General features: G+C 50.2%; 2 protein-coding genes across 2 annotated transcripts in view; one reads left to right on the top strand and one right to left on the bottom strand.

The window, feature by feature from the left end:
- The window catches only part of col9a3 (collagen, type IX, alpha 3), a 38,567-nt gene extending 27,600 nt beyond the window's left edge, over window positions 1-10,967 (top strand). The window contains exons 19-32 of the mRNA NM_001127025.1: window positions 431-484; window positions 1,240-1,284; window positions 1,543-1,596; window positions 2,162-2,215; window positions 3,309-3,362; window positions 3,480-3,551; window positions 3,912-3,947; window positions 4,824-4,868; window positions 5,220-5,252; window positions 5,544-5,690; window positions 9,377-9,431; window positions 9,639-9,821; window positions 9,914-9,991; window positions 10,136-10,967. Coding sequence (NP_001120497.1) covers window positions 431-484; window positions 1,240-1,284; window positions 1,543-1,596; window positions 2,162-2,215; window positions 3,309-3,362; window positions 3,480-3,551; window positions 3,912-3,947; window positions 4,824-4,868; window positions 5,220-5,252; window positions 5,544-5,690; window positions 9,377-9,431; window positions 9,639-9,821; window positions 9,914-9,991; window positions 10,136-10,317 — 1,092 coding nt within the window. The 3' untranslated portion in view covers window positions 10,318-10,967. The remainder of the gene's footprint in view (window positions 1-430; window positions 485-1,239; window positions 1,285-1,542; window positions 1,597-2,161; window positions 2,216-3,308; window positions 3,363-3,479; window positions 3,552-3,911; window positions 3,948-4,823; window positions 4,869-5,219; window positions 5,253-5,543; window positions 5,691-9,376; window positions 9,432-9,638; window positions 9,822-9,913; window positions 9,992-10,135) is intronic.
- A 5-nt stretch (window positions 10,968-10,972) lies between these two features.
- tcfl5 (transcription factor-like 5 (basic helix-loop-helix)) lies at window positions 10,973-15,944 on the bottom strand. The gene is made up of 6 exons (XM_031894410.1): window positions 15,312-15,944; window positions 14,699-14,831; window positions 14,455-14,623; window positions 13,784-14,024; window positions 12,632-12,773; window positions 10,973-11,923 (listed from the first exon to the last, which is right to left on the bottom strand). Exons 1-6 carry the CDS (start codon window positions 15,854-15,856, stop codon window positions 11,852-11,854), a joined length of 1,302 nt encoding a protein of 433 aa, XP_031750270.1. The 5' UTR covers window positions 15,857-15,944; the 3' UTR covers window positions 10,973-11,851.
- Window positions 15,945-16,048: the final 104 nt, after the last annotated feature.

Raw genomic sequence — 16,048 nt, 5'->3', positions numbered from 1 at the left:
GTGAGCGCCAGTCTGTGTTACACTGGGACCCAGGGCCGCCATCAGAAACTGTAGGGCCCCACACAAGTTATTTAGATTGTAAGCTCTGCGGGAGCTCTGTCCTCTTGTCTCTTTGGTTCTGAACTTATTGCAACTGTACCGTGTATTCATTTGTTTTCCGTACGTTTCTAGGCATTTTTGCCGTAACTTTATACGTAACTTACGTCATTTTTATAACTTTCCTGACCGGGCCCCCAAGCTAAAGAAGATTTCTCGGGGGCCTGGCACTACTGTACCCCCTTTTCCTCCCTTATGGCGGCTCTGATGGGACTGGCCAGTATTATGACCCACGGGGCATTATGATGGAGTGCACACTGGCAGCAAATGGGGTTGGGTACAATGGGCACCTTGGTGTCTGCGCCTTCTAATGACTCCTCTTTCTTCCCATCAGGGTGATCCAGGCAGAGTGGGAGTTCCAGGAGAAAAGGGACCCAATGGCCTCCCTGTAAGTATTGGATGTGACAGAGGGTCAGGCAGGGGAAGTATTCACTGGGGCATTCCCATACGGGTACAGGTGCCATACGGTTATAGGTGCCATAAGGGTACAGGTGCCATACGGGTACAGGTGCCATACGGTTATAGGTGCCATACGGGTACAGGTGCCATACGGTTATAGGTGCCATACGGGTACAGGTGCCATACGGTTATAGGTGCCATAAGGGTACAGGTGCCATACGGTTATAGGTGCCATACGGGTACAGGTGCCATACGGGTATAGGTGCCATACGGGTACAGGTGCCATACGGGTACAGGTGCCATACGGGTACAGGTGCCCATACGGGTACAGGTGCCATACGGGTACAGGTGCCATACGGTTATAGGTGCCATACGGGTACAGGTGCCATACGGGTACAGGTGCCCATACGGGTACAGGTGCCATACGGGTATAGGTGCTATATGGGTATAGGTGCCCATATGGGTACAGGTGCCATACGGGTACAGGTGCCATACGGGTACAGGTGCCCATACGGGTACAGGTGCCATACGGGTACAGGTGCCATACGGGTACAGGTGCCATACGGGTACAGGTGCCCATACGGGTACAGGTGCCCATACGGGTACAGGTGCCGTACGGGTACAGGTGCCGTACGGGTACAGGTGCCGTACGGGTATAGGTGCTGTACGGGTATAGGTGCCCAAATGGGTACAGGTGCCATATTATAGTGTCAGGCTCTGACTTTCTTATCCGTGTCCCTGCAGGGCCTGAATGGCAAAGCCGGAGCCAAAGGAGAGAAGGGCCAGTTGGTGAGTACCAGCCCTGTGGGCTACGGGATTGTCAGTTGGAAACCTAAACAGGCTGCGGCACTCAGTGTCCTTACAGACCTGCCATATACATTTCCCCCCGCCGGGGTTATAATGGCTCTTTGTTCTGACACAGGCAGTGTTGCATCATGGGAAGCCCCAGAGCTCTGAGCTGGGCACTGTGTTCCTGTGAATGGGGGGCACTGTTTAAAGGCTGTTGGGGGTCAGCTTGCGCTAACCTGAGTGCATTTACTTCTACAGGGAAGCCCGGGAGAGCTGGGAGAAGCAGGACCCTCTGGAGAGCCAGGTATCCCCGTATGTATCCCCCCAACACCCAACAAACTTTCACCTGGTGCTCAATGCCACCCCCTAGTGGGGACCAACTGTTTAAGGAGCAGTGACTATAAAGGGAAACATTGCCTTCTACGTAATGTTTTGTAGGTTGCAGACAGATGTAACCAAACCAGCATTGCAGTTGGTCATTTTCTCTTTTTGTGGTTTCAAAGTTCTTTGCTGTTCTGTTTTGCCTGTTTCCAGAGTGAAACTTTGTCCGGCAACCAAAAAAAACCATTAAAATGTGACCTTCCCCTTCCCCATATTAACTCTTTGTTGGCCAAGACACATATATCTGCATTCCTGGCCTAGTGGGAAGTGTCTTTAGCTCCGTAACATAAAGATGAAAAAGAGGTGGAATACAGGAGGACCCTGCCTGAACCCCCTCGACAGCGGAACCCCATTTCTCTTGTTATTGATCCTAGGGGCCAACACTGTCTCTGCCTCCCCCAGAAAGTTCAACCTCCCCCCAGCTGCCAAGACTATAAGATAAACAGATGAGACTGTATGTGTCTTGCTGACCAACACCATGGGTTTTCTGTTACAGGGTGAAGCTGGACCCCCAGGAGACAGAGGGGAAGCAGGACCCAGAGGAACTGCTGTAAGTTTTGATGTTACTTCTTATGTTATTGTGTTATTGTTCCTCATTCCCTGCACCTTGGGGACAATAAAGTAAACTTTAGGGCACAATGCAAGTGTCCTAGAACACAAGAATGATCTAGAACTTTACGAGAGACCTAGGAATCCAAAACATCAGAACAGAGACATGCATGTAGTACCTCACAATACTAATGTAGTACATCACAAAAGAGACCTAGAACTTTTCAAAAAATAATTTGATATTTACTGTAGCTAATCCTTCAAAAGAGAGAGACCTAGAACTTCAAAATACAGAGAACACCAAAATAGAGACAGCTTTTCACAATAGTGAAACCTTGGAAGCCTAGAACTTTACAAGAGACCTAGAACTTTACAAGAAAGAATTTGATATTTAGAATAGCTATCTAGTCCTTCAAAAGAGAGAGACCTAGAACATCAAAAGACTGAAGACATTAGAATAGAGACAGCATTTCACAAACCTTGAGCTTTCAATGATGACCTAGAACTTTACAAGAGAGAGACCTAGAATTCCAAAACTTCAGAATAGAGACTTACATGTAGTACCTGACAATCTACTAATCTACAACGTCACAAGTGAGAACTAGAACTTTACAAGGAAGAATTGGGTATTCACAATAGCTATCTAGTCCTTCAAAAGAAAGAAACCTAGAACTTCAAAATACTGAGAACGCCAAAATAGAGACCGCATTTCACAATATTGAAACCTTGAGTTCTTAAAGGAAACCTAGAACTTTACAAGATTAGATTTTCACAGTAACAACCGAGAACAAGAAATGAACACCTTGACAATGCGACCAAGAACAACAGAAGAGAGACATAGTACCTCAGAAGAGTGAGACCTAGACCTTCACAAGACCTAGAACATTTAGAACTTTACAAAAGTGGCGCTGTTACTTGTAGCTAGATTGGGCATGGGGTGTTTGGGGGTGGGCAGATCCTAAACATGGTGTCTATTCTACATGATCACATTGTGCGGAGGGACAAACAGATAGAACCCTGCCTGATTGGCTGTTACGTTCCTTTCAGCTGAATGGTCCTGTCCCAACTCTCAACTCTTATCTTTGTCTTCTCAGGGCGGCGTTGGGCTGCAGGGACCAATAGGAGGCCCCGGAGTCCGTGGATTTCAGGTCAGTATTTGTGGATTGTGGTGTCTCCTGAGCCAATATGGCCGCCCCTGTGCTGGGCCCATAGACACAACAGGCCTATGATACTAATGTTCCCTGCCTGTTCTCTCCTTGTCCCAGGGAATTAAAGGCAGCATTGGAGATCCCGGCTTACCTGGCCCCACTGGAATTCGAGGTGGATTTGGAGAGCGGGTAAGTGCACCGTCATGGCAGCTTCAGAGAGCAACAGTAGCAACCAATGGAGAGCCACTGTCCTTGTAATTGTGCTGGGGGTACCGTATTTATTATCGCTCCAGTTGCTGGGCCAGTTGGGTCAGTGGAATGTGATCCCACTGGGCAGTTCCCAGAACACAGAGAGGGGGTCGGGGGCTCAGGTCAGTATCACAGTGGGAGGCTCCACATACATCCCCCAAAGGCCTCTAATCCCACAACAGAATCTCCAATTAGTGGGCAATTAGAGGAGCAGCGCCCGGCGCCGGGCTGGAGTCTGGCACATTAGGGGTGCAGTAGGGGGAAGGGATTATTTCAGCATCTCATTCTTCTCTTTCCCAGGGTCCCATTGGAGCTGCAGGTCCCAAAGGCAACCAGGTGAGTACGGAGATATTACAGGGGGCATCAGAACAAAACTGCAGCTGCAATGCCGCTACTCCCAGCGAGGATTGTGGGAGTTGTAGGCTGGTATTTGCGGCTGGAGTCATGTGGGCGGGGCATATCTAATCTACTGTATAATTAATTACATGAGCCGGGGGCCATCTTGTATTCCAGGGATACATATCATTCTGCTTCTCATATTGCCACCCCCCCCCCCCAGGGCCCCGGGGGCCATCTTGTATTCCAGTGATACATATCATTCTGCTTCTCATATTGCCACCCCCCCCCTCAGGGCCCCGGGGGCCATCTTGTATTCCAGTGATACATATCATTCTGCTTCTCATATTGCCACCCCCCCCCCTCAGGGCCCGGGGCCATCTTGTATTCCAGTGATACATATCATTCTGCTTCTCATATTGCCACCCCCCCCCTCAGGGCCCGGGGCCATCTTGTATTCCAGTGATACATATCATTCTGCTTCTCATATTGCCACCCCCCCCCTCAGGGCCCGGGGCCATCTTGTATTCCAGTGATACATATCATTCTGCTTCTCATATTGCCACCCCCCCCCAGGGCCCGGGGGCCATCTTGTATTCCAGGGATACATATCATTCTGCTTCTCATATTGCCACCCCCCCCCCCCAGGGCCCCGGGGCCATCTTGTATTCCCCCCCCAGGGGCCCGGGGCCATCTTGTATTCCAGTGATACATATCTTTCTTCTTCCCACCCCCCACCCCATTGGATTCTGGGTAACTGTAGCCTTCATATTGTACATGGGAGCCCCCCACTCTGTGCCCCTGCATTGGCTGAATGGAAACCCCATACTTACCCTGGCCTGAGTGTGTAACAAAGGGTTTCTGCTTTCTTCCCAGGGCATTGCTGGATCCGATGGACTCCCAGGGGATAAGGGAGAGATGGTGAGTCCCGGGGGCCACAAGGCTTGAGGTATTGTAGCATAGGGCCACGGAAGTGCTGCTGTCCCCTCGTGGGCTGTGAATATTGGGGTTACATGTATTCCCTACCCCAGGCCTAAGACCATAATAATATCCTTATACATTCCAGTTGGGGGTACAATATCCCCCGTATTTGTGTATGCTGTACCCTTATTGACAGTATTCCGGCTCTTCTAATGTATTTAATGGGGATTCAAAGTTAAATATCCCAATTCTGTCATTAACCCCTTGCTGATTCCCCTGTAATCTTAGTTTGACCCCCTGAATCATTTATTATCCCGTTTGTGAAATGTGACGTCTTTCTTTCCCCCCCAGGGACATTTTGGCCCAGTCGGACAGAAAGGAGAGGTAAGTTGTGGCCCTTTGTGGAACATTACTCGCTGAATTACCCATCATGCTAAGCGCCATGGAGTGAGAATTTGTATTGGCTGTGCTGCCAGTTTGCCAATTGGTTGCTACGGGTTACTGGACTTGGGCAGTTAGAATAATGAAAGTCAACATCTAATTGGTTGTTATGGGTTAATAGCAATTAGTATAATCAAAGCAGCATCTGATTGGTTCCTGGTAGAACCATCTGGCCCATTTCAGCTTAGCGTGGATATTCAGCTTTGGTATTTAACTTGTGTTTGTCTATTCCAGCCAGGTGTGCGGGGCGAGCTCGGACCTAAGGGCGTGGCCGGGCCCAATGGTACTGCTGGTGTCCCCGGTATCCCCGGCCCCCCAGGTGCAATGGGTTTCCAAGGAGAGCAGGGAGTCCCTGGAATTACCGGGAAGCCTGGCGTTCCTGTGAGTATTGGGTTTCTCTAATTGTGTTTGGCTTGGAAAATAAACAGCGAGAAGTCATTTCCCTTTAATGTTGCCTTTAACTCTCTCTGTGCCACATGTCTCAGCTCCCCTGCCTCGAGCCTGAGAGCAATCTATCAGCACCCTCACCCCCACCCACCATTAGGGACTTGCTCAGCTTGTTTGGCTAAGGAACAATTGCCTTCCCTCTTTCCTATTAGCCACGTTGTGCTGCTCATGGGTACTTACCTTCTGGGTCACGATGTCTCCATTTAGTGACCCAATAAACATGGTACTGACTGCCCTGCATTTACAGTATATACGGTACAGTACCCAAAGTACATGGTACCGACTGCCCTGCATTTACAGGATATACGGTACAGTACCCAAAGTATATGGTACCTACTGCCCTGCATTTACAGGATATACGGTACAGTACCCAAAGTAATGGTACCTACTGCCCTGCATTTACAGTATATATGGTACAGTACCCAAAGTACATGGTACCAACTGCCCTGCATTTACAGGATATACGGTACAGTACCCAAAGTACATGGTACCAACTGCCCTGCATTTACAGGATATACGGTACAGTACCCAAAGTAATGGTACCTACTGCCCTGCATTTACAGTATATACGGTACAGTACCCAAAGTACATGGTACCAACTGCCCTGCATTTACAGGATATACGGTACAGTACCCAAAGTACATGGTACCAACTGCCCTGCATTTACAGGATATATGGTACAGTACCCAAAGTACATGGTACCAACTGCCCTGCATTTACAGGATATATGGTACAGTACCCAAAGTACATGGTACCAACTGCCCTGCATTTACAGGATATACGGTACAGTACCCAAAGTAATGGTACCAACTGCCCTGCATTTACAGGATATACGGTACAGTACCCAAAGTACATGGTACCGACTGCCCTGCATTTACAGGATATACGGTACAGTACCCAAAGTACATGGTACCAACTGCCCTGCATTTACAGGATATATGGTACAGTACCCAAAGTAATGGTACAGTATATAAAGTACATGGTACCAACTGCCCTGCATTTACAGGATATACGGTACAGTACCCAAAGTACATGGTACCGACTGCCCTGCATTTACAGGATATACGGTACAGTACCCAAAGTACATGGTACCAACTGCCCTGCATTTACAGGATATACGGTACAGTACCCAAAGTACATGGTACCGACTGCCCTGCATTTACAGGATATATGGTACAGTACCCAAAGTAATGGTACCAACTGCCCTGCATTTACAGGATATACGGTACAGTACCCAAAGTACATGGTACCGACTGCCCTGCATTTACAGGATATACGGTACAGTACCCAAAGTACATGGTACCGACTGCCCTGCATTTACAGGATATACGGTACAGTACCCAAAGTACATGGTACCGACTGCCCTGCATTTACAGGATATATGGTACAGTACCAAAAGTAATGGTACCAACTGCCCTGCATTTACAGGATATACGGTACAGTATATAAAGTACATGGTACCGACTGCCCTGCATTTACAGGATATACGGTACAGTACCTAAAGTACATGGTACCGACTGCCCTGCATTTACAGGATATACGGTACAGTACCCAAAGTACATGGTACCGACTGCCCTGCATTTACAGGATATATGGTACAGTACCCAAAGTACATGGTACCGACTGCCCTGCATTTACAGGATATACGGTACAGTACCCAAAGTACATGGTACCGACTGCCCTGCATTTACAGGATATACGGTACAGTACCCAAAGTAATGGTACCTACTGCCCTGCATTTACAGGATATACGGTACAGTACCCAAAGTACATGGTACCGACTGCCCTGCATTTACAGGATATATGGTACAGTACCCAAAGTACATGGTACCGACTGCCCTGCATTTACAGGATATACGGTACAGTACCCAAAGTAATGGTACCTACTGCCCTGCATTTACAGGATATACGGTACAGTACCCAAAGTACATGGTACCGACTGCCCTGCATTTACAGGATATACGGTACAGTACCCAAAGTAATGGTACCTACTGCCCTGCATTTACAGGATATACGGTACAGTACCCAAAGTAATGGTACCTACTGCCCTGCATTTACAGGATATACGGTACAGTACCCAAAGTACATGGTACCAACTGCCCTGCATTTACAGGATATACGGTACAGTACCCAAAGTACATGGTACCGACTGCCCTGCATTTACAGGATATACGGTACAGTACCCAAAGTAATGGTACCAACTGCCCTGCATTTACAGGATATACGGTACAGTACCCAAAGTACATGGTACCGACTGCCCTGCATTTACAGGATATACGGTACAGTACCCAAAGTACATGGTACCGACTGCCCTGCATTTACAGGATATATGGTACAGTACCCAAAGTAATGGTACCAACTGCCCTGCATTTACAGGATATACGGTACAGTATATAAAGTACATGGTACCGACTGCCCTGCATTTACAGGATATACGGTACAGTACCTAAAGTACATGGTACCGACTGCCCTGCATTTACAGGATATACGGTACAGTACCCAAAGTACATGGTACCGACTGCCCTGCATTTACAGGATATATGGTACAGTACCCAAAGTACATGGTACCGACTGCCCTGCATTTACAGGATATACGGTACAGTACCCAAAGTACATGGTACCGACTGCCCTGCATTTACAGGATATATGGTACAGTACCCAAAGTACATGGTACCGACTGCCCTGCATTTACAGGATATACGGTACAGTACCCAAAGTACATGGTACCGACTGCCCTGCATTTACAGGATATATGGTACAGTACCCAAAGTACATGGTACCGACTGCCCTGCATTTACAGGATATACGGTACAGTACCCAAAGTAATGGTACCTACTGCCCTGCATTTACAGGATATACGGTACAGTACCCAAAGTACATGGTACCGACTGCCCTGCATTTACAGGATATACGGTACAGTACCCAAAGTAATGGTACCTACTGCCCTGCATTTACAGGATATACGGTACAGTACCCAAAGTAATGGTACCTACTGCCCTGCATTTACAGGATATACGGTACAGTACCCAAAGTACATGGTACCGACTGCCCTGCATTTACAGGATATACGGTACAGTACAGTACTGCCCTGCGTTTACTGTATATACGGTACAGTACCCAAAGTACATGGTACCGACTGCCCTGCATTTACAGGATATACGGTACAGTACAGTACTGCCCTGCATTTACAGTATATACGGTACAGTACAGTACTGCCCTGCGTTTACTGTATATACGGTACAGTACCCAATGCACATGGTACCGACTGCCCTGTGTTTACAGTATATACGGTACAGTACCCGATGCACATGGTACTGACTGCCCTGTTTACAGTATATATGGTACGGTACCCAAAGAGCATGGTACCAACTGCCCTGCATTTACAGTATATACTGTACAGTATCCAAAGCACATGGTAGCAGCTATCTGGTTGCTAGGGTCTAATTTAACCTAGCAACCAGGCAGCAGTTTGAATATGAATAGAGTTGGGCCCAAATAGACAGATAAGAAATTGATAAGAAAGCCTCACAGAGCAATAGGGTTTGGCTGCCGGGGTCAGTGACCCCCATTTGAAAGCTGCAAAGAGTAAATAAATGAATATGTTTCCTTTTTCCTTTCAGGGCAAACTGGCAAGCGAACAGCACATCCGGGAGCTCTGCGGGGGCATGATAAGCGGTGAGTTGGCCTGGGCATCTGGGTAGCACTTTATACCTATGCCCATTGCCATTGGGTTCTGAGGCTGAGGGGGCGGAGCCATTGTATGGAGCATAAACACAGTGCAACTCTAGGCCCCAGACCTGAGCACAGACGGCTGTTCTCGGGCCCCAGGGGGTTCTGGGATATCACTGTATGAAATCCAATGCCCTTGCGTTTCTCTTCCAGACCAAATCGCACAGCTAGCTGCTAACCTCAGAAGGCCCTTGGCTCCAGGCTTGGTGGGACGTCCAGGTCCTGCTGGACCACCGGGACCCCAAGGAGCCCCAGGTCGGATAGGACATACTGGTTCTCGAGGCCCATCTGGATACAGGGGTCCAACTGGAGAGCTCGGCCATCCTGGTCCAAGAGGTAAGAACCGAGTGCTGATTGGTGTAGAGAGGAGACCATGACAAACACAGTATTGTGACATGAATGTCTGACAGGTATTTCCTTTTAACTAGGGGACCAGGGTGTGAAAGGAGACAAGGGATTGGTCGGACGAGGCGTTGATGGACCATTTGGAGACCAAGGACTTCAAGGTAAGTGATAGGCCGGCTGGGTATGAGGGTCATTCTGTGGCCCCTCTAGGTCTCTATGAATACAGAGGGGTAAGAGGGGCATTTATACACCCACCCCCTTACATGCTTGTGATTGGCTGACGTTAAACCATTGTTACTTCTCAGGGCCACAGGGGGGACCCGGCACGAGCAGAGATGGGCGAGATGGGGCCCACGGTGAGCCCGGATTCCCTGGAGAACCCGGAAGAGCGGGATCGATAGGGGCACAGGGCACTCCCGGAATATGCGACACGTCAGCTTGCCAAGGTGCCATGGCCGCCGGGAAATCTAGCGCCAAGAAATCCTAAGCGGTTCCACATTGCAACCAATAGGAGCTGAGTATTTCCTGCAGCGCCCAGGTGCCCTCACAATTACCCCGAGACAGACAATTGTTTTACCACAGACATTACGAGGGGAGACAGCGCCCCGCCGGCTGCGCCAACCAATGGAAACATCTGGTAGAAATATCCTAGAATCGAGTTGTTTTTTTACTTTGTGTATGTTTAACCCCCGACCTCCCCCATGTGTTACCTCTGTGGGAAGATCCCCCCCCGTTCCCTATAGACTCACCCCGTACAGATGCTTATGTTTCCCTGCTGGATTTGCCCCCGGTCTCAACACGAACACTGAGCCCCTCGCTAGAGGTAAGTGTATAGAGAACTGCCCCTGGGCTATACCTCTGCCCCCCCTACAGTTACAGAAAAGGAAATAGAAGCAGCGAATCTCTGTCACCCTGAGGGATTTCCAGCCGTGATCTTGTACACGGAACATGCGTGTAATAACACCCTGTCTCAGCACACGCCATGCCGCCCCTCGGGGGGGCAAATAAACAGCTGCACCCTTGTGAATATCCAGGAGTTACATTTAGTATTTATTTTGGTGACTTGTATGTACAATAAAGCCTCCTGTGGCGCCACCTGTTGGAATGAATGAATAAAGCCACTTCCAGTCCACACAACAGAAAACAGATATTTGCAATTTATTAACAACTGAGAACCGAGTTACACACAGTCAGGTAGGCGGAGCCCCAGGGGCCCCCAAAGTGCCGACACCCCTTCCTTGCTCAGCACTATATATACCCCCAGCGCAGACTGGATCCCCTGCCGGCCACTTACAGGGCACTTTCTGGGGCAAACACCACTCTCGGCACTTTCCTTTACACACTCAGCCCCTTTAACCACATATAAAGGGAAACACACATATAGCAGCCTGTGCCCAGATTGGCACAACTCTGCCCCCACTACCCTGCCCTCTTGCCCTTCACTCTGCCCTCTTGCCCTTCACTCTGCCCCCACTACCCTGCCTCTTGCCCTTCACTCTGCCCCCACTACCCTGCCCTCTTGCCCTTCACTCTGCCCCCACTACCCTGCCCTCTTGCCCTTCACTCTGCCCCCACTACCCTGCCCTCTTGCCCTTCACTCTGCCCCCACTACTCTGCCCTCTTGCCTTTCACTCTGCCCCCACTACTCTGCCCTCTTGCCCTTCACTCTGCCCCCACTACCCTGCCCCTTTTACCCACTTGCCCCAATGATGCCTCCACGGCTGTGGAGGGATGGGAGGGGCAGAATAAGAGCCCTGAGCAACAGACACCCTATTGGCTTCACTGGGCCCCCGCCTATTCCTTATCATACAAACCTACAGCACAGAACCAGGAGGGCCCGGTACACACAGGGGCCCAGTCACCAACTCTTTTTGGTATTTTGCAAAGTTCATTCCCATGTCAGTCCCGCGGCTCAGGTGCCGGTGCTGCAGCCAATAAGCACATTCCTTCCTGCTGTGACTCCTCCTCCTCCGGTGCATGGAACCTCCCCTGAGGGCCTTTATACCCGGCAGGAAGTTGCTCTATATAATTTCCTGCGCTGCGTCCGGCTGTGCGACTCCCCCTGTCCTGCTGCAAAACTCACTTTCAAACTCCTGAAAGTCACAAACCATTCGCTGTTATTTATGCGCAGATATTGGGGCTCATTTACAGACCCAAGGGCAGAGCTTGAGGATGTGCCCTTATGTGCCCCTAGCAACCTGTGTGCCCCTAGCAACCTGTGTGCCCCTAGCAACCTGTGTGCCCCCGGCAACCTGTGTGCCCCCGGCAACCTGTGTGACCCCAGCAACCTGTGTGACCCCAGCAACCTGTGTGTCCCTATCAACCTGTGTGTCCCTATCAACCTGTGTGCCCCCAGCAACCTGTGTGTACCTATCAACCTGTGTGTCCCTAGCAACCTGTGCCCCCAGCAACCTGTGTGTCCCTAGCAACCTGTGTGTACCTAGCAACCTGTGTGTCCCTATCAACCTGTGTGTCCCTATCAACCTGTGTGTACCTATCAACCTGTGTGTCCCTAGCAACCTGTGCCCCCAGCAACCTGTGTGTCCCTAGCAACCTGTGTGTACCTAGCAACCTGTGTGTACCTAGCAACCTGTGTGCCCCCAGCAACCTGTGTGTCCCTAGCAACCTGTGTCCCTAGCAACCTGTGTGCCCCCAGCAACCTGTGTGTCCCTAGCAACCTGTGTGCCCCCAGCAACCTGCGTGTCCCTAGCAACCTGTGTCCCAAGCAACCTGTGTGTCCCTAGCAACCTGTGTCCCAAGCAACCTGTGTGTCCCTAGCAACCTGTGTGCCCACGACTTACCGCTTTGAGAGAATCGCCATGCTTCCCCCGGAGATACCGCAGGAACGCCGCGGTCCACTGGAGCGTCGTGGCTTTGTCGGTGTCGCCATCACAGAACGGAACCAGCAGGTTGAGCTCATCACAGGAAACCCTAATTCTGCGCCTGCAGTCGGAACAGACGGATAATTCCAGCGGAACAAATCAGGGACGTTTGCGCTAACAACGCAGCGAGTAACGAGGCTAATGAGGCGCCGCACACGCATCACTGGGAGACAAACACAATCCCCTTGCGCCCCCAATATCCACCTTACTCCATAACTGGGACTAGAGTGATCTTTTAAAGGGGAAATATTCCCTCACTTTTATAAAAGCTCATTCTGCACATGTAATAAATAATGTGGGAGCTGCCATACTGACTAGGAGTCACAGAAGCACCCATCTTCTCTGGGCACTAGGGGGCACTGCTGCTCAGAGACAGGACTTTCCATTTTGTTTCATATCATAGGCAAAACCCCAGAGTCCTGACTGCCCCAAGTAAACCTAGAACAGAAGAGGAAGGTGAGCAGAACCCACTGGCAACAGAACCAGCCAGTGACCATTTGCAATTGGTCTTCATTTTTTATTATTTGTAGTTTTTTTGGTTATTTTACTTTTTGTTCAGCAGCTCTTTGGTTTGGAGTTTCAGCAGCTATCTGGTTACTAGGGCTCCAAATGACCTTAGCAACCAGGGAGTGGTTTTAGAGAGAGACTGGTATATGAATAGGGGAGGGGCTGAATAAAAAGATAAGGAATAAAAAGTAACAATAAAACTGGAGCCTCACAGAGCAATAGGGTTTGGCTGCCGGGGTCAGTGACCCCCATTTGAAAGCTGCAAAGAGTTGGAAGAAGGCAAATATTTTAAAAACTATAAAAGATAAAAACTAAGACCAGTTGAAAAGTTGCTTAGACTTGGCCATTCTATAACATATTAAGAGTTAACGTAAAGGTGAACCCCCCCTCCCTTTATCAGACACAGAATAGCCCCAGGGTGGCAACAACTGACACTCTCTCATATTGCTGGTTATATTGCCCAGTGGGGGCGGAGCAGAGTGAGGGACCAATCACTGAATTACAGATTATTATCTGATACATACAGAGCTGCAGGGAGTTGCAGTTGCAGGGAATCCCACTCACCTCCTGTCTCTTTCCATGCGATTGTGCTTTTCTCTGCGCTGCGAGAGCCCCCCCTGCTGGCCGCTCAGTTCCGGCTCACTAGCCCTGGGGTGTGTGGGTAACCAGGACGTGGCCTCAGGGGCCCCCCCAGGGTCACAGGCATCTCCTACAGCCTGCAGGTCTCTCAGAGCTCTCCGTTCTGCCCTGGGCTCCGCCTTCTGGGCGTGGCTTCTCTTGCCTGGGCGGCGCCTACATGAGGCATCTTTGCAAATAGAAGGGAAAAAGCCTGTTAGTAACCATGGCAATCTGTTTGGTCTCTTCATAACTCTTTGCAGCTTCCAAATGGGGGTCACTGACCCCGGCAGCCAAACCCTATTGCTCTGTGAGGCTCCAGTTTTATTGTTACTTTTTATTCCTTATCTTTCTATTCAGCCCCTCCCCTATTCATATTCCAGCCTCTCAATCAAACCACTCCGTGGTTGCTAAGGTAATTTGGACCCTAGCAACCAGATAGCTGCTGCAGCCCCCAACCGAAGAGCTTCTGAACACAAAGTGAAAAAACTAAAAAAAAACACAAATAATAAAAAACGAAGACCAATTGCAAGTTGTCTCAGAATATCCCTCTCTCCATCATACTAAGAGTTAACTCAAAGGGGAACAACCCCATTTAAACAAGTCTCAGGGCCACTTACCCCCCACTTTCACGCAGCCTTGCTCAGGGGACGTCCTACTGCTGCTCCGTGGTGTCTGATTGGCCGGTTCTGCCCCCTGTTGGTAACACAAAGAGACTGCCCGGGGCAGGGAGATTTCCTGGTGCCTTGTTGCCTCCAGTAACGGGCAGGAACTCCCAGAAGTCTTTGCCTGAAACATAAAGGGAAAGCTATAAGGATTATGTGGGGGCGGAGCTCAGAGCCACACACCTGGGAGTTACTGTACCTGTGCCTGGGAGGAGCCACTGTCTGCAGGTAACACTAGGCGGCAGCCTGGGGCGGCAGTGGGGTTCCCTATGGCTGCGCACTTGCCCTGGGCCCCTGGCGCCCGTTGAACGTGGCAGATGAGAGTCATCAACCTGGAAGGTAAAGGCAAAGTTAGTCCTGCTGATCGCTGGGGGCAGTACCCAGGGGCCACACATTAATTGCCCTACACTGACACCTACAGGAAGCAGTCTACCATGCAGCCCTGTAGCCAGTGCTTCTAGAAGCAACCAATCATTGCCAAGGAAAGCTTTAGGGCCGGCCAATGAGGGGCCCTAGGGGCCACTGGTGTAAAAAAATCTTACACTGGATGAAAGTAACATTGTGAGTATATGCCTCAGGGAGTTGGGGGCCACAGCTTTCCCATAATGCATTGCCCAATATTGATAACGGAGCTGCCCACTAGTAACCGCAACTATGGGCAAGACACATACTAACATGGCTACAAGAAATCATCTTTGCATGTGTCACTTCCTGTTGCTAAACCATTGCCCACCGGCCAATCACAGTCCCACAATACAGAATGCCCCTTATATAAACCATTCCCAGAGCCGGGAGATAAGTGAGGAACCTACCTTCTCCCTGGAGGGTCTGATTCTTGTGGCCCTTGGCCCTGGGGCCCGTCACTGGCGATACCATCGAACCTCTCTTCCAGACTGACTCGGACTGCTGACTTGGAACTGCCCACAGACGCCAATCCCATCATCTCATTTTCTTTATTGGCCGCCTGGTGCCCTAGTACCGCCCCCGAGGAACGTCTGTTGGGGTTACATAGGGTTTTCTCACTTGGCACCATCACTCCGAGCCCCCAGGATTCTGACTGGTCATGGCCACACCGGGTCCCTGAGGTGCCACATTGGCCGGTTATATTCACGGCCTGATACTGGGGGAAACTGCAACTGAAGAACACCGGCTTGAGCTTGGCCGCTATTGGCCCTTGGTTAGGGGGCCCCTCCATGTGGGAATAGAGGATCTGCTGGAGCTGCCTGTACTCACTCTCACTCATCCTCATTATGTTGCAGTCGGTGCTGGTACTGGTGTGGCCCCCAGACTCGCTTGGGCCCCCAGGCCCTTGGCCAAACGAGGTTTGTTGCTCTTTCTTTACTGATCTGGACATCATGGTATCTATTACTTCAAGGGTTAATATCACAGAGGCCCAAGTACCCCACAGGCCCAAGTACCCCCACAGGCCCAAGTACCCCCACAGGCTCAAGTACCCCCACAGGCCCAAGTACCCCCACAGGCCCTAGTACCCCCACAGGCCCAAGTACCCCCACAGGCCCAAGTACCCCCACAGGCCCAAGTACCCCCA

Source organism: Xenopus tropicalis, chromosome 10, assembly GCF_000004195.4.
Source record: "Xenopus tropicalis strain Nigerian chromosome 10, UCB_Xtro_10.0, whole genome shotgun sequence".
In the NCBI taxonomy this organism is placed as follows: Eukaryota; Metazoa; Chordata; class Amphibia; order Anura; family Pipidae; genus Xenopus; species Xenopus tropicalis.
The sequence above is the reverse complement of the archived record's forward strand: the minus strand, read 5'-3'. Positions and strand labels throughout refer to the sequence as shown.